General features: G+C 36.2%; 1 protein-coding gene across 2 annotated transcripts in view; it reads left to right on the forward strand.

The window, feature by feature from the left end:
• The first annotated feature begins 637 nt into the window (after positions 1–637).
• AKR1C8 (aldo-keto reductase family 1 member C8) overlaps positions 638–13,781 on the forward strand; it is a 32,934-nt gene continuing 19,790 nt past the window's right edge. For both annotated transcript variants that reach the window (XM_073018691.1, XM_008002137.3), the window contains exon 1: positions 638–961. In XM_073018691.1, the coding sequence (XP_072874792.1) occupies positions 872–961 (90 nt within the window). In that variant the 5' untranslated portion in view covers positions 638–871. The remainder of the gene's footprint in view (positions 962–13,781) is intronic.

The following is a 13,781-nucleotide window of genomic DNA, read 5'->3' on the forward strand; positions in this document are numbered from 1 at the left end:
TGTTTGCAAAAGCAGTTTCGGTCCTGGAATTCCAAGCTGTTCGGTTAAGACCAGGCTGCTTTGCTATCTCCTATCTTTGTTCAAAACAAACAAACAAAAAACAACAAAAAGAAGGAGTCATAAAGGATGTGAGGCTGCAGGAGGTGCTTTTAGGATAAGTAAAAGATCAGAAACCCGCTGGACACCAGGAGGGAGTAGAGCAGGCTGTTCTAGAAAGAGGCAATGGCTGGAACAAAGGCAAGAGCATAGACATTTATCCATGATCTCAGACAAGCTTTTTTCTGCAAAATATTCAAGGAAACAAGTCAGAGAAAATGGAGCGGGGCTTGACACAGGAGGGAAATACACTGGGAGTAGGGGTGGGTGTTCTTAAGGAATTTCATTACGTGCATGGCTGGTACCAGGCATCAAGCTTTATTCAAGGAATTCTAATAAGCTGTTTTTAAAGGGATTAACAATCAAATATAAGTGAGAAAGTTAACTTCGGTCTGTAGCAGAATTAGTGCTTCGAAATGACCACCCTAATGATAATTTGCACCTTGTAAAGGAAGTCTAGTGCACTTATCAAGGACTAATTGGCATGGTTAATTTTTCAACTAAGGAATCATGTGTGAACAGCACGGAGGGGAAAATAAAATTCCTCTGGTATTCACAGCGTTTCTGAATGAGTTTTCTGTAAAATACTCCCACAGAGACACAGAAGAATCAGAGAAAAGGCACTGGACTGATTCCAGCTTCATTTCGAAATCATTGGCAACTGTCGTCTCCACCCCACCCATCCTGTATTTGGTGCAAATAGAGAACGCAGGAGCCTTGTCTCCCGCTGGGCTGTCAGTGAGGAAACGGTGGAAAGACAGATTAGCTGGGGATAATGACGGATCTGAAGCAAAGCTATTCTGTGAGGCTGAATGATGGACACTTCATGCCAGTGCTGGGATTTGGCACTTATGCTCCTGATCATGTAAGTGAACCCCAGGAGGCTGAAGTTTCTTAGGTTAGCTGTACTTGCAGGGCAGTCATCAGGCAACAGCCCTGTACTTGGAAGACAGTGGATGCTTGGAAGGACTCATCTGAGCTTCCATTTAACTGTCTCTAACTTGCTCCTCTCAAGGTCACAGAGATCTTTTTTGCATTAAGTGGCATGACAAGTTATTGATTGTGGGGATTCTGAGATTGATAATTTTGTGGGTATATTATTTTTATTTCTATTAAAAGTATCAATATTACCTAATATATCAAATGCCTTCCATGTATTTTAGGTGTTTTACATGCATTACTTTATTTAATTCCTTAACAACTGGCCTAGGTAAGTACTCATCAAAATTTGTTACATTTTTAAAATGCAAGTTCAGGCTGTTCTCATCTTTTGCTCTGGTCAGAGCCACTTCACTCTTGCTTAGAAACGTGAAGGGCCAAGGGCCCAGGAAGAATCAAAAGCCAAAGTGAGTATTTAGTGGCAGCTTTGCTGTGAGGTTATTGGAGCTTGGAAGTATTTGCCAGAGAGTTTCAATCATCCAAACTTTTTGCCATGTAAGAAGCCACTATGATTCTGTCATAGTCTCATCAATGTATTAAAAATATAGTAGTCTTTCATTTTGAGGGATTACCTGAAGTTTTTTGTCTTATGACTGAGAAAATTAAGGATTGTGGACACAAAGGGTAAGGTTGGAGTGAAAGTTTAGTAAGTGAAAGTAGGAAGTTTTCTGGAGTAGAGAGGGGGCCTGGATGGATTGTTAGCTGTGAGGTCAGGTCTAGGGTTTTGACGGACTGGGAAAGAAAAGAATTTGTCGACTGGTCTTGGAGAAAGTGTAACTCAGCTTGTCCTGGGACCTTGGTCTGGGACAAGTCAGAGACTGAAGTGAAAGTTCCAGCACCTTGGTCCAGGACTCATCAGGAGTTGAAGTGAAAGCTTGGCCCAGGGCCTTGGCCCAGGAGCAGTCAGATGCTGAAGTGATGATTCATAAAGGCTTATCTCACAGTCCATATGTCCACAAAAGGAAAGGAAAGTGCCCACCAGAGCCCACCGGAGCCCACCATGTACAAGCCCACAAAAGGAAAAGAGACTTTCCTAGAAGTCTGTTGGTTATACAAAAGACAAATGTGTTTCTCTGTTGGTTCTTGTTCTCACATTAGTGCAGTTGTTAGTATGCCTTAGGCATAAAGGACAAAGGCATTTTTATGTTGGTCCTTGTTCTTTTTATGTGAGTAAGCTGGAGGTTTGTGTAAGTTTCCTTATCTGTGTGTGTAGTCTGATTTTTTTTTTGGCTGTTTCTCTGTTTAAAGGAGTTTTACCAAGAACTCATGCTCACTGTTTAAGTTTTTTCTCTCAGTTTTACCCTCAGGAGTGGAGTCCCTAATTGTCGTTAGGGAGATTGAGTGTTGACTTTTCTGGCTGTTTTTTGTCTGATGGTGGTGTCATGTGGGGAACAGTAGTTAGAGTTCTTCTTGGGGTTGGTTTAATGGTCTTTGGAAGAAAGATGTGTTTGTGTGTGATGTTATTAGTATTATCATTTAGAGTTTGATAGTTTTTAGGTGAGAAGAAATAATTTGGGCTATTAGAGTACATGTATTAAAATGAAACAAGGGGGGATAAGGATGGTTTAAAAATTCTGAGGTTGTTGACATATCCTGATAATTGGTGGTTATAGTTATGTCTGTTAAGATTTTGGTGTATGGAGCTTGGTTTTGGTTAATTTTTTTGGTCTTCTTTTCTCAAATAAACTGCTGGATTATGGGTATTCTATATATTCTTATGACCTGGTAGGATTTGTAGGATAATTGTTCAGAACTAGAATATTGTTCTAAATGTTATATTATTTATCTTTTTCTGTTTTTATTTTTTGTGGTAGTCAGAGATTGTTGGTTCATAAGAATAAGTGGGGTTAGTCTAAAATGTAGGTAAACATTTAAAAGTAATTAGTGAGACTAGAATTTAATGACAACTGTATGGTAAGTTTTGACACACTATTTCTCTCTCTCTAGTTCTTATTTTTGTCAAAAACAAATCATGATAGGATAGGACTGAATTGCTTGTAAAATAAATTTTAGTTTCATATTTGGTCTGATTATTTGTATAAAGAGTAGTAATAATTTTTTTTTTTTTTTTTTTTTTGAGCCAGAGTCTCGCTCTGTTGCCCAGGCTGGAGTGTAGTGGCATGATCTTGACTCACTACAACCTCCGCTTCCTGGGTTCAAGCAATTCTACTGCCTCAGCCTCCTGAGTAGTTGGGACTACAGGCACATGCTGCCACACCTGACTAATTTTTTGTATTTTAGTAGAGACAGGGTTTCACCATGTTTCCCAGGCTGGTCTCGAACTCCTGAGCTCAGGAAATCCACCCACCTCGCCCTCCCAAAGTGCTAAGATTACAGGCATAAGCCACCATGCCTGGTCTTAGAATAATTATTTTTATATAGGGTTTTTAAATTGGTTTTGATGGAATTCTATTCCATAAGTAACCTCAGATAAGACCTCAGTTTAAAGTTGAGTCTAGTCATGGGTTTGTACTCTCAAATATTTATGAGTTGGGTAAACTCTTCTCTTTTCGAGGTCTCAAGAACATGGGGTTCTTGGGCCTGTTAGAAAGTAACATTCTTTATTTACTGTAGGTTAGGAACTCTGGGAACTGCATAGACAAGGTATGAGGCCAGTTTTTCTAAAAGGTTTTTATTGGTTTTGGAAGTTAAGTTTGATTCTTCAAAGGGAAATATATCCTTACAGTCAGTGTCTTGGTAAAATAATCATTTTTAAAAATTGTGTCTTGTAAAAGAAAATGGATTTTTATTGTACTGATATAAAGAATTAAATTGTTATAAGTCTAGAATATTTATAATTAGTTTCTGAATTTTAGAGGAACCAGGTGTAGAGATAAATATGTTTTAAATTTTGTTCACAGAAGTATATGTTACTCAACTGTTAAAAGTTGTAGTTAGTTCAAAAGTTTTTTTGACTCTGAAAAAAACAAAATGATGATCAGTAATTTTTTAAGTAAAAAAAAGGATTACTTCAGTTTTGTATTAGTCTATTTGGTTAACTCTTGTTCTGTTTGATATTTATAAACACTAGTTTTTTGTGAGTCTTACATGTTTTTTGTTATTAGAAAGTTGTATTTGAGAGTATTTGTTAAAGTCTTATAGTTGATTATAAGTCATCTTTTGAAGAGGATTAAAACAAGATAACAATTGCATGTGAATGACGAAATTTCCAGGGTAGTTGTTAAGAATATGATTGACAAAGTAATTTGGTTATTTCTGTGGTTTACAATAGTTTAACATAACAACCTTAATTATGGTTGACAGTATATATTTAGACATTTTATATGATTTTGGAACATATATTAATATTTACTGAAATATAACTTGAGGAAGATTAAATATCATTTTGTCAATCTCACATATTTAAATATGTCAAGTGATCCTGTTTAATTTTTTGGACTTGTTTTAGGGGCCTTCTGTAGTATTTAAACATTAGGGGTCAGGGAAGACAATCGTGAAACTCAAGTTTGATTTTCGGAAGCCTGTTGAATATGTTAGAGTTTAAAAACCACTTGATATTATGAAATAAAATTTCAGATTACCATAAGTCATTTGCTTTGTTAAAATGATGATTCAAAAATTTTAAAAAGTAAAAACTTTTTATTAGTCTTTATTATGACATGAAAATCTTGTTCAAAAGAAAGTCGAATTTCACCCTTTTATTGGTTTATTATTAACGTCAATCCCAATTTTAATGAAATTTTATAGATAATTCTATTTAATCATAACCAATTTGACCATGAGGTGAGGTCTTTATAAACCTTTAATAATTCTTTATACATTTTATTAAAGAGTAGATTAGCTTATTAAGAAAACCTTGTTGTGTTTTTATTTCAATGTTCAATTTATGAAAAAAAGTAATATTTTTGAATTTAGTTAATAGGTTTACATAGAGTGGTTTTGTAAAATTTTTATAATTTTTCACAACCTGTTTAATCTTTCAGTTTTATTTTCTTTAAGACAGCCGTGTATTCCTAGGCCAAATTTATATTTTTATGTCTTTTTATAATTTTTTATTGAAAACACTTTTTACTGTTTTTACATACTTTGTATGTACATTTATTTATTTATATAGTCTCAATTGTATGTCATAATTCTTAGTAATTTTTAACTTTAATGTAAAACCTGGTAAGTTGTTTTAGTGATGTATTAGGCATAAAATCTGACTTTTTCTTGTATAGTTAGAAGTGTGGTTATTACTATATGTCCTCAGGTCTTATTAATTGTGAAGTAGGAAAGTCAAACAGTTTTTAAAGGTCAAAGAAGTAGTTTGCCATCTTAAAATATTTAGTAAATTTAGCATATGACTTGTATAACGTATACCACATATTTATATCTTGAAGACATTTGTATTTTACCAATACTTTTTAAGACTTTTAATTTTGTAAAGATTAAAGTCATGTGAACTAAGAGGCATTATAACTTTTAATTTTCCTTCAAAAATCTTTTTTTAGGTCAATTAATTAATTAGAGTTCTTTTTTATAGACATCACATACCTAACATATATATGACTATATAGACAGAAGAAGATCTAGTAGTTGTAAGATTTTCCATTTGTCAATCTTCTAATTGGATTATTGATCTCAGGATGGAGTTTAAGAAAAGGGCTAGGAAAATATGCAGTTTCTAGGGCCTAATAAATAGATATAGTTGAAAGAAAAAATAGATTTTGAGAGGGATTTATCTGTCTCTCATTCTTTGGGTTCCACAAGGAAAACAGAGATTTCTCTCAAAATGGAATTTGTTGTGTGTGTGTATATGGTGTTTTTAATTTTTTTTCCAAAAGAGTCCCAGGTCATCAGAAGTCATCTTAGGGCCTTTTATGTATGTATTAAGGGTGGTAAGACAGAGTGGAGGAAAGTAATTTAGTTGACTGAGAATAAAACCTTTTCCAGAAAAACAAGATCTAAGAAAACTATAAAGGCCTTTTAAATATACCTGTAGTTTCGATCTCAACCTTTAGTTGAGTGTTCTTTAAGAAAATTATTTTTCATTAATTAACATTTTACAGAGAATATAAACAGTGATGCTTATTATTCTTTTCATTGGTTTTTATAGGGAGAGAGGCCAAAAGTCTGACTGGATTTTTTTTTTTTTTTTTTTTTTAATCATTTTGTCGGTTTGTCTGGCTTTTGGGTTTTCTAGGGGAGTTTTTCTTGAAGTCTTTTTTGGCTGTATAAGTTTGTACCACTATTTGTTTGTAGTTGTGTTCAGGTTTTCTAGTTTCTTCTCGGATGAACCCCCTCTGTATTCTTACACCTTTGCGTCCACTTCTCGCTTGTCCTAACGCTCTTCCCCAGTGGTGCCTCCTGCCTCCAAGCCTTCAGTCCCAAACCCCACTCCTCCTCATTCTCCACCTGTTACCCATTCAAAAACCACCTCTGCCATTCTCTGTCTCTGAAAAGTGGCTGGGGTTAAAGGCATTGCTCGCATTCATGTTCCTTTCTCCATGTCTGATCTTGTTGCAGATCAAAGTTGTTAAGAATATTCAAAAGTCTTTTGTATTTTTCTCTTCAGTCTTGTTTTCCTGGAAAAGGTTTTTTTCCCAGTTAACTGAATTACTTTTCTCCATTCTGTCTTGCCACTTTTAGTGCATGCATAAAAAACCCTAAAATAACTTCTGGTAGCTTGGGACTCCTTGGGAAAATAGAAAAGTCACCACGAATCTCACTTTGGAAAAATTCTGTTTTCCTTATGGAGCCCCTGGAATTAAAGGTAAATAAGTATCTCTCAAAATCTTTGTCTTCCAGCTATGCTTGCTTATTAGGCCCTAAAACTTGTTTTCGTAGCCCTGTTCTTAAACAGCCTCATCTGGAGGCCGATTATCCAATCAGGAAATTAGCAAATGTAAATTTTATAACTACTAGATCTTCTTCTGGTTGTCTATGTGGATATATATGTGTTATGTGTACAATGTCTATTAAAAGAGCTCTAATTAATTGTCCTAAGGAAAATAAGCACTTAAATATTTTTCAGGAAAAAGTTAAAGCTGTGGAACCTTTCAGTTCATGTGACTTTGATCTTTAAAACTTACTGGTACAGTAAAATTAGAAATGTCTTAAGAGTTGCTAGCATACATTTTTGTTTGCATTTATTAATCAAGCAATTTCATACTTATCTCTGCCAAATACTATAAGGTGTCAAAATTTGGCATAGAGGCTACAAAACTGTAACTCAGCCCAAACAAAATAATATTTGTTTGCGTATTTTTTAATAAATAAAAATTAATATTAATTTAATGAAAATAGCTACATCTTAAACTATTTAGTAAAATATCCTTACTGGTTTTGTTTTGTTTTGTTTTTTGAGATGGAGTCTTGCTCTGTCACCCAGGCTGGAGTGCAGCGGCGCAATCTCGGCTCACTGCAAGCTCTGCCTTCCGGGTTCACTCACGACATCCTCCTGCCTCAGCCTCCCAAGTAGCTGGGACTACAGGCGCCTGCCACCATGCCTGGCTAATTTTTTTGTATTTTTAGTAGAGATAGGGTTTCACTGTGTTACCCAGGATGGTCTAGATCCCCTGACCTCGTGATCTGCCCACCTCAGCCTCCCAAAGTGCTGGGATCACAGGCGAGAGCCACCATGCCTGGCTAAAATATCCTTACTTTTAATCTTGTGGCCCTAGGCAGTCTAGTCCACAGACATGAAGGAAGTTTGTTTTTGGAAAGAACTGTTATCTTTAATATTTAAAAAAAGATAATTTATATTTTAAAAATCTTATATGGCAAATTCTTGTCCTAAAGTAAATTAACTGGTTGTTTAAAGAAAGGAATGTTTACAAGTCAAAAATTAATGCCTATCAGAAATTGACTGTGAAGGTCATGAAAAATTTTATAAAAGGGATTTTATGCAAGAAACATTGTACAATTTAAAAGTAATTAGGCCTCATAAATGCTTTATAAAATTCCACTATAACTGTTAGCTGTACAACTTGCCTGCTTTGCAGCTAAGTAAAACCTAGGACACATGAAGTTAAATGCTGGAATAAGTCAGACCTTATCTGCACTTCTCTCTGGGTCCTAGGCTCTACACCTAGTACAGAATTAAAATCCCAAACTTATGAAGGTTTTCAACAAAAGTAAAGGTTGCTAAAACTTAACAGCGTAACATGTATTTAAAACTATTGAAGAAACAGTTTATGTGCAAGGTGTGTAAGAAAAGTAAAATATACTTTTGGTAAAAAGATTATTAGGGAGGTATGAGAATGTGGATTTTTATCTCCATTAAAAGGTTGAAGAATTGTTTTAAGGCTTAAGCAAGTTTTGAGAGGTTAATTGTAAAGGAAATTCTGTGTGTAAACATAGTGGCTAAGGTTAAAGGGGCATCATCCAGTTTTTCTGTAAATTGAGCATTAAAATAAAAGCACAATGGTTTTTTCTTAAAGCACTAACCTGCTCTTTAACAAAAATTATAAAGGGTTAAAAAGAGTCTATAAAACTCTTACCTTATGCTCAGACATTAAAATTTGGTAAATATGTATACAAGGTTTTATTAAAAATTAAGTTTAAAATTAATAGCACACTAATATAAAAGTAAAGTTTGGCTTATTTAGTATAAAATCATGCAGAAAGCATTGTCAAATATAAAATGGTGTTTAGCTTTCTTTGGGCTATATTTATATAAATATATTGTATGTGTCCCAGAGTTATAGGAAATGCCTATAATTCCCATGTACCTTAGTATATCTTATCAGTAATAATTATAATTGTTACGTTAAAATTATTGTGTGCCACAGAGGTAACAGATATCCTTGTCAATTGTGTCTTCAACTATGGCTACCTTAAAACTTTTTGTTATCCATAAGCAATTGTTGCCTTGCTTTGGTCTTCTTCAAAAGGTGGTTTTATAATCAGCTATAAAGCTCTAACAGGTACTCTTAAATGCAGGTTTCTGATAACTTTGGAGAATTGTAACATCAAAATAGAGGAAAAATGTTCAGGACTTTAAAGAACTAAAATGTTAACTAATGTTGAACAGGACAGGAATTAGCTGCATAAATTAAATTAATAAGAAGCTAATCTTTTTAACATTTTGCTTAAAATATTGCTGATCCTTTGTTTTGCTTTTCAAAGTCAAAGATATTTTTCTTTTGAGCTATTAACAACTTTTAACAATTTAGTTTACTCCCATAAACAAAATTTGGAGGAAACTTGTTTCGCTCTACCTGATTGTCTCCAAAATTTGGAAACGATCTGTGAGTATTCTTAAGTTGTGGCAATATAGTTATTTGTATAAGTGCAATAAGAATCTGTTTTCTTTTGTAACAGGACACAATTAGAAAACTTGTTATTTTACCAAGGCTTTGACTGGAAGGGTGTGCTTTCCTTTAAGGAATCAAACTTAACTTATGAAGCCAATAAAGCCCTTGGAAAACCAGCCTCATATTTTGTCTACAGAGTCCCTGTACAGGGTTTCTGATCTGTGGTAAGTAAAGAACGTCACTTTCTAGCAGGCCGGGAGCCCTAAGTTATCTTGTGACCTCAAGAGAAGAGAAATTCACCAACTAATAGGTATTCAGTGATACAAATTCATGAATGGGGTTGGGTTTAAAAAAGCCTTACCTCACATTCTTTCTACAGAACAAAGTTCCATAAAAGCCAATGTAAAAGGCCTATGTAACAAATAATTATTCTTGCTGCAGTGTATGCAAATAATTAAGCCAAGTATAATAAAGCAAACCAATCCTACCATAATTTGTCTTTTAATAAAAATGGGAAACTGAAGAGAGAAAATTATGTTTCAAAAACCATAGCACACCTGTTGTTAAATTGTAGTGTTGTGTAATGTTTTTCAATTTTTATTATTTTCTACTGTTTAAATTCTATTTTTTCCAGCTACAAGTTTCTAAAATAAGCTATCCTTTCTTAAAGTCCCGTAAACTGAAAACTAGATGTTTCAGCAGGCGCTGCATCTAAGTCCCCCGACCATCACAGGAGAAAATCTCATCACTGCTGATGTCAACAACTAATAACTAAGGGTGTCCGGAATCCTTTGTCCCCATGTCTAGTGAGTCCATGGAACCCAGGGTAATGAAGACAGTGCCTGTTACAGGAATCACCTCCTAGATACATCACACTCAAGTCAAAACCTGGAAAGCTAAGGAAGCAACCCCTGACAGCCCAAAAAATGTCCTAAATATCACTGTAAACAAATAAGAAATCTTAAACTGAAAATCATAAAAAGTAAGTAAGTGAAAAGTACTCATCTTACTCAGCCTCAACCCTACCTCACCAAATACTTTTTGTTGTTTCTACCTCTCCTTTAAAGCTAAATATTAAAACTTTTTAATGGAAATTATTTACTATGCTACCCTTGTGAGAACTGCTTTACTCACTCTGCTATTTAGTAGAATTATATACTGTAGGAATGTCTGATAGACAATCTCAGTTACTGTAGCATTTTACTTAGTTATCCTCATAGCAGGAATAACAGTTACTAACAAAAAAATAACACATGGCTCTTTCCAAATATGTGCCTCTGACTATCATTAAGAAAAAAATGTTACTTCTGTCTCAACCATCAGGCCTAATAAGAAATGCTGCTAAAAAGAACTAATGTTTTTACACAGCTTAATTAATCTTTTTCAAAAATGTTTAACCAACAGAATCACGGCCATTTCATAGACAACTACCCAGAAACATCTGCAGACTGTGTTGCTCCTGCAGTCAATCCAACACCAAGAAACTCTCCTCCGCCCCCCAGCAGGAAGTAGCCAGAAACAACACATCACCCTTTGTCCTTTTATAACTATAGGGTCTGGAATTATTGAACAGGAGCACCATCATCTCGGACAAACACCGCCACTTTAAATTCCAGCTCCCTTTCTAGCCTTATGCATTTCGAGGAAATCACTTCTCTTCTACTACAAGCAGCCAGAAAGAGCAGACAGTAAAACACAGAAAAGATAGCTCAGACACAGGGGGAGGTGTGGGGAGAGTCTCTTGGGTAACTGCCAAACTTCACCCTCATACAACGGGCCCCAGTAAAACAGTGGGCCTTAATAAGTGAATTCCTTTCCCTTCAGGTGCACTAAGATAGGGAAGCTAAAAGCAGACTCCAGGGATATGCCTGCAGCTGCAGAAAGATGTATGGGAACAGACACACAACTCTCCCTCCCACATGAGCACGACAAAGAAACACAGAGCAGTCCAAGCCTCTGATCAACTCTCCCACTGTGAATCCTTAAAAAGTCTTAGTCTGTAAAGAGAGCAAACCTCTGACCTAACTCAGCCAGAAGGCACCTCTCAGATTTGTTTTCTCTAAAATAAATCTGTCCAGACTGGCAAGCCACCTTTTCATGTTTCTTTTGTGTTTTTTTCCTCTTTCTTTAATTCTTACACCCCCTATTAGAATTAAGTGGTTTAGAAAAATATTGGGTTAAAGTCTTTCCTGAGACGCCCATAATGGTTGTGTTATGGGAGGAGGGGAGGCCTGGACTGGAGAGGAGAATAGAGAGACTGGCTTCAGAGTTTTGAACGAAATCTACTTTTTTTTCCCTTTTATTGTTAGCATCACCTGGGGCCCCCTGGATAGTGATGGCAGATTGAGTCATTGGAGTAGGGGAATTGAGTCCTGGAACCCATCAATCTTGTTGGACCATCTGGGAGACTGGCCCTGGACTCAGTGACCTGTGTCTCCAGGGACAGTCCACCTTCTAGTGGTCACCACACGTTGGACAGGGTTGAGATGACTTTTTGTTGCTTTGACAGTTCTTTTTAAAGTGTTCTGACTTGTCGTACTGGTAGTAGTTAGTAGGGGTAACCTGGGGATCTTGGATTTTATAGGCCTATAATGTGGTCACTCGAGTCTCTGTCCTTTTTTTGTATGTTTCCTCTCCTTCTCCTGGCCCTCCTCCTCTTGGTCCCTATTGTAAAAGACTAAAGTAGTTAATTTCAGGAGTTTCTCTAGGGTGTTATTTGGGCCTATGGCTTGTTTTTGTAGTTTCCTTTTGATGTCAGTGGTTGTCTGAGTAATGAATTTGTCTTTTAAGATTAATTGTCCATCAATTGAATCAGGAGATAGGGAGGTGGGTTTCACTAAAGTCTATCTCAGCCTTCTCATAAAGGCTGAGGTATTTTAATCTGTTTTTAGATTCAGCATGCACATTTTAGAGTAATTAAGAGATTTGGTTCTGATTTTTTGTAAGTCTTTTAATATGTACATCAGAGAGTGCTTTCTTTTTCACACCTCTATGGGATCACTAGAACTCTAATTATGGTTTTCAAGGGACGTTGTCTCTCTTCTTGTCGGGAATGGGGATCTTGTCTCTTTTTCATTCTCTTTCCCCTTTTTACTGGTTTTCTTTTTCAGCCAGTTATAGGAGATATGTTTTCATCTCTGAATCTATTGTTTTCAGAGCTCTCTGTTTCTCAGTAGTTAGGGTTTGGTTTAAGAGTAACACAACATCTCTCTATGTAAGATCAAACACTTAAGTTAGATTTTGGAAAGCCTTTATATATCTGTCAGTGTCATCAAATAACTTGCCCAGGTCTCCTTCTATTTGTTTAAAGTCTTGTAATGAAAAAGGAATCTGAACTGTAGTGGTACCATGACTATCAGGCATTTCTTGTAGGGATGGTAGTGGATTCGGGGGTTTGGGTGGTAGAACTCGAGGAATTGATGATTATGTGACTACAGAGGCTCTGTGAAGTGGGGACAAGGGCTGGGACACCTGGGAGTTGCATTTCAGGGTTTTCTGGGGGTTCTTTTCTCTGACTTTGGGGAGTTGTCTACTGTGGGCTTGTCTGATGTAACAAGAGGGCAGGGTCAATTTTATAATGCTTACAAAGATCTGGGTTGTTTTTCAGGGCAAAGAAGGCTTGTACACAGGAAACTTCAGACCATTTCGTCTCCTGTCTGCAGAAAAGATCTAGTTGTTGGATAGCGTTAAAATTAACACTTTTCTCAGGAGTCTAGGCCTGTCCATCCTAGAGTTGGTAAGAAAGCCATGTCCTTGTGTATAAGAATTTGAGTCTTTTTTTCAGTCTCAGAGTCAAAGGAATCTCAATGCTTCAAAATGCACTTGAGAAGAGTGCAGGCTGAAGATGGTTTGTTACTCATCTAGAAAAGGGGAGGAGAAAAGATGTTCCTTAGTCTCTTTCTTCTTTTCAGAGTGACCCAGGGTTGAGAGAAAGAAAGAGTGTCTCCCTTTTCCTCTTTTCTCTCATCCTCCAGGTCCCAGTGACTGTTATAGAAGTCACCCATGGATGCAAATGTGACCTTCACCCATAGATCTGAACAAGTTAGTCGTTAGGAGTAGTCATGTTCACCTGTATGAGGTACTAGATCTCTGTCTTTCTAGATTTCTTAGACCATAAGCCTCCCTAGGGGAACCCTAGGTGTCTGGGAGACATTGTACAGTAGTTGGATTTGGGTAAGACCCTTTAATGAAGGGAGTGTTTTAACCTCATCTCTGTCTTTTCTAGCTATGGTGCTGGTAAAGCATTGAATTTCTAGAGAATGGAACTGATTGACTATTAAACGTAAAGTACTCCTTTTTGTTTAAATGTCAGTGTAACTGGATGTAGAACAGGTGTCTCAAAAGAACCTGAGGATTGAATGGCTGTCCTCCCTCTAATGGGGACAGCACTGAGGCTAGAATTTGTTTCTCAAGGGAGGTTTCTTTCTGATTGTTGAAAGTGGTGTTTTTCTGTTCACAGATAGGGTATGAAGTTTGATCACTGTTAGAGGGACATAGGAGAGAGAGAAATTGGGAAACCAGAGGTTTTGAGCAAGGGGCTGACAA

This window comes from Chlorocebus sabaeus, chromosome 9 (assembly GCF_047675955.1).
Source record: "Chlorocebus sabaeus isolate Y175 chromosome 9, mChlSab1.0.hap1, whole genome shotgun sequence".
Lineage (NCBI taxonomy): Eukaryota > Metazoa > Chordata > Mammalia > Primates > Cercopithecidae > Chlorocebus > Chlorocebus sabaeus.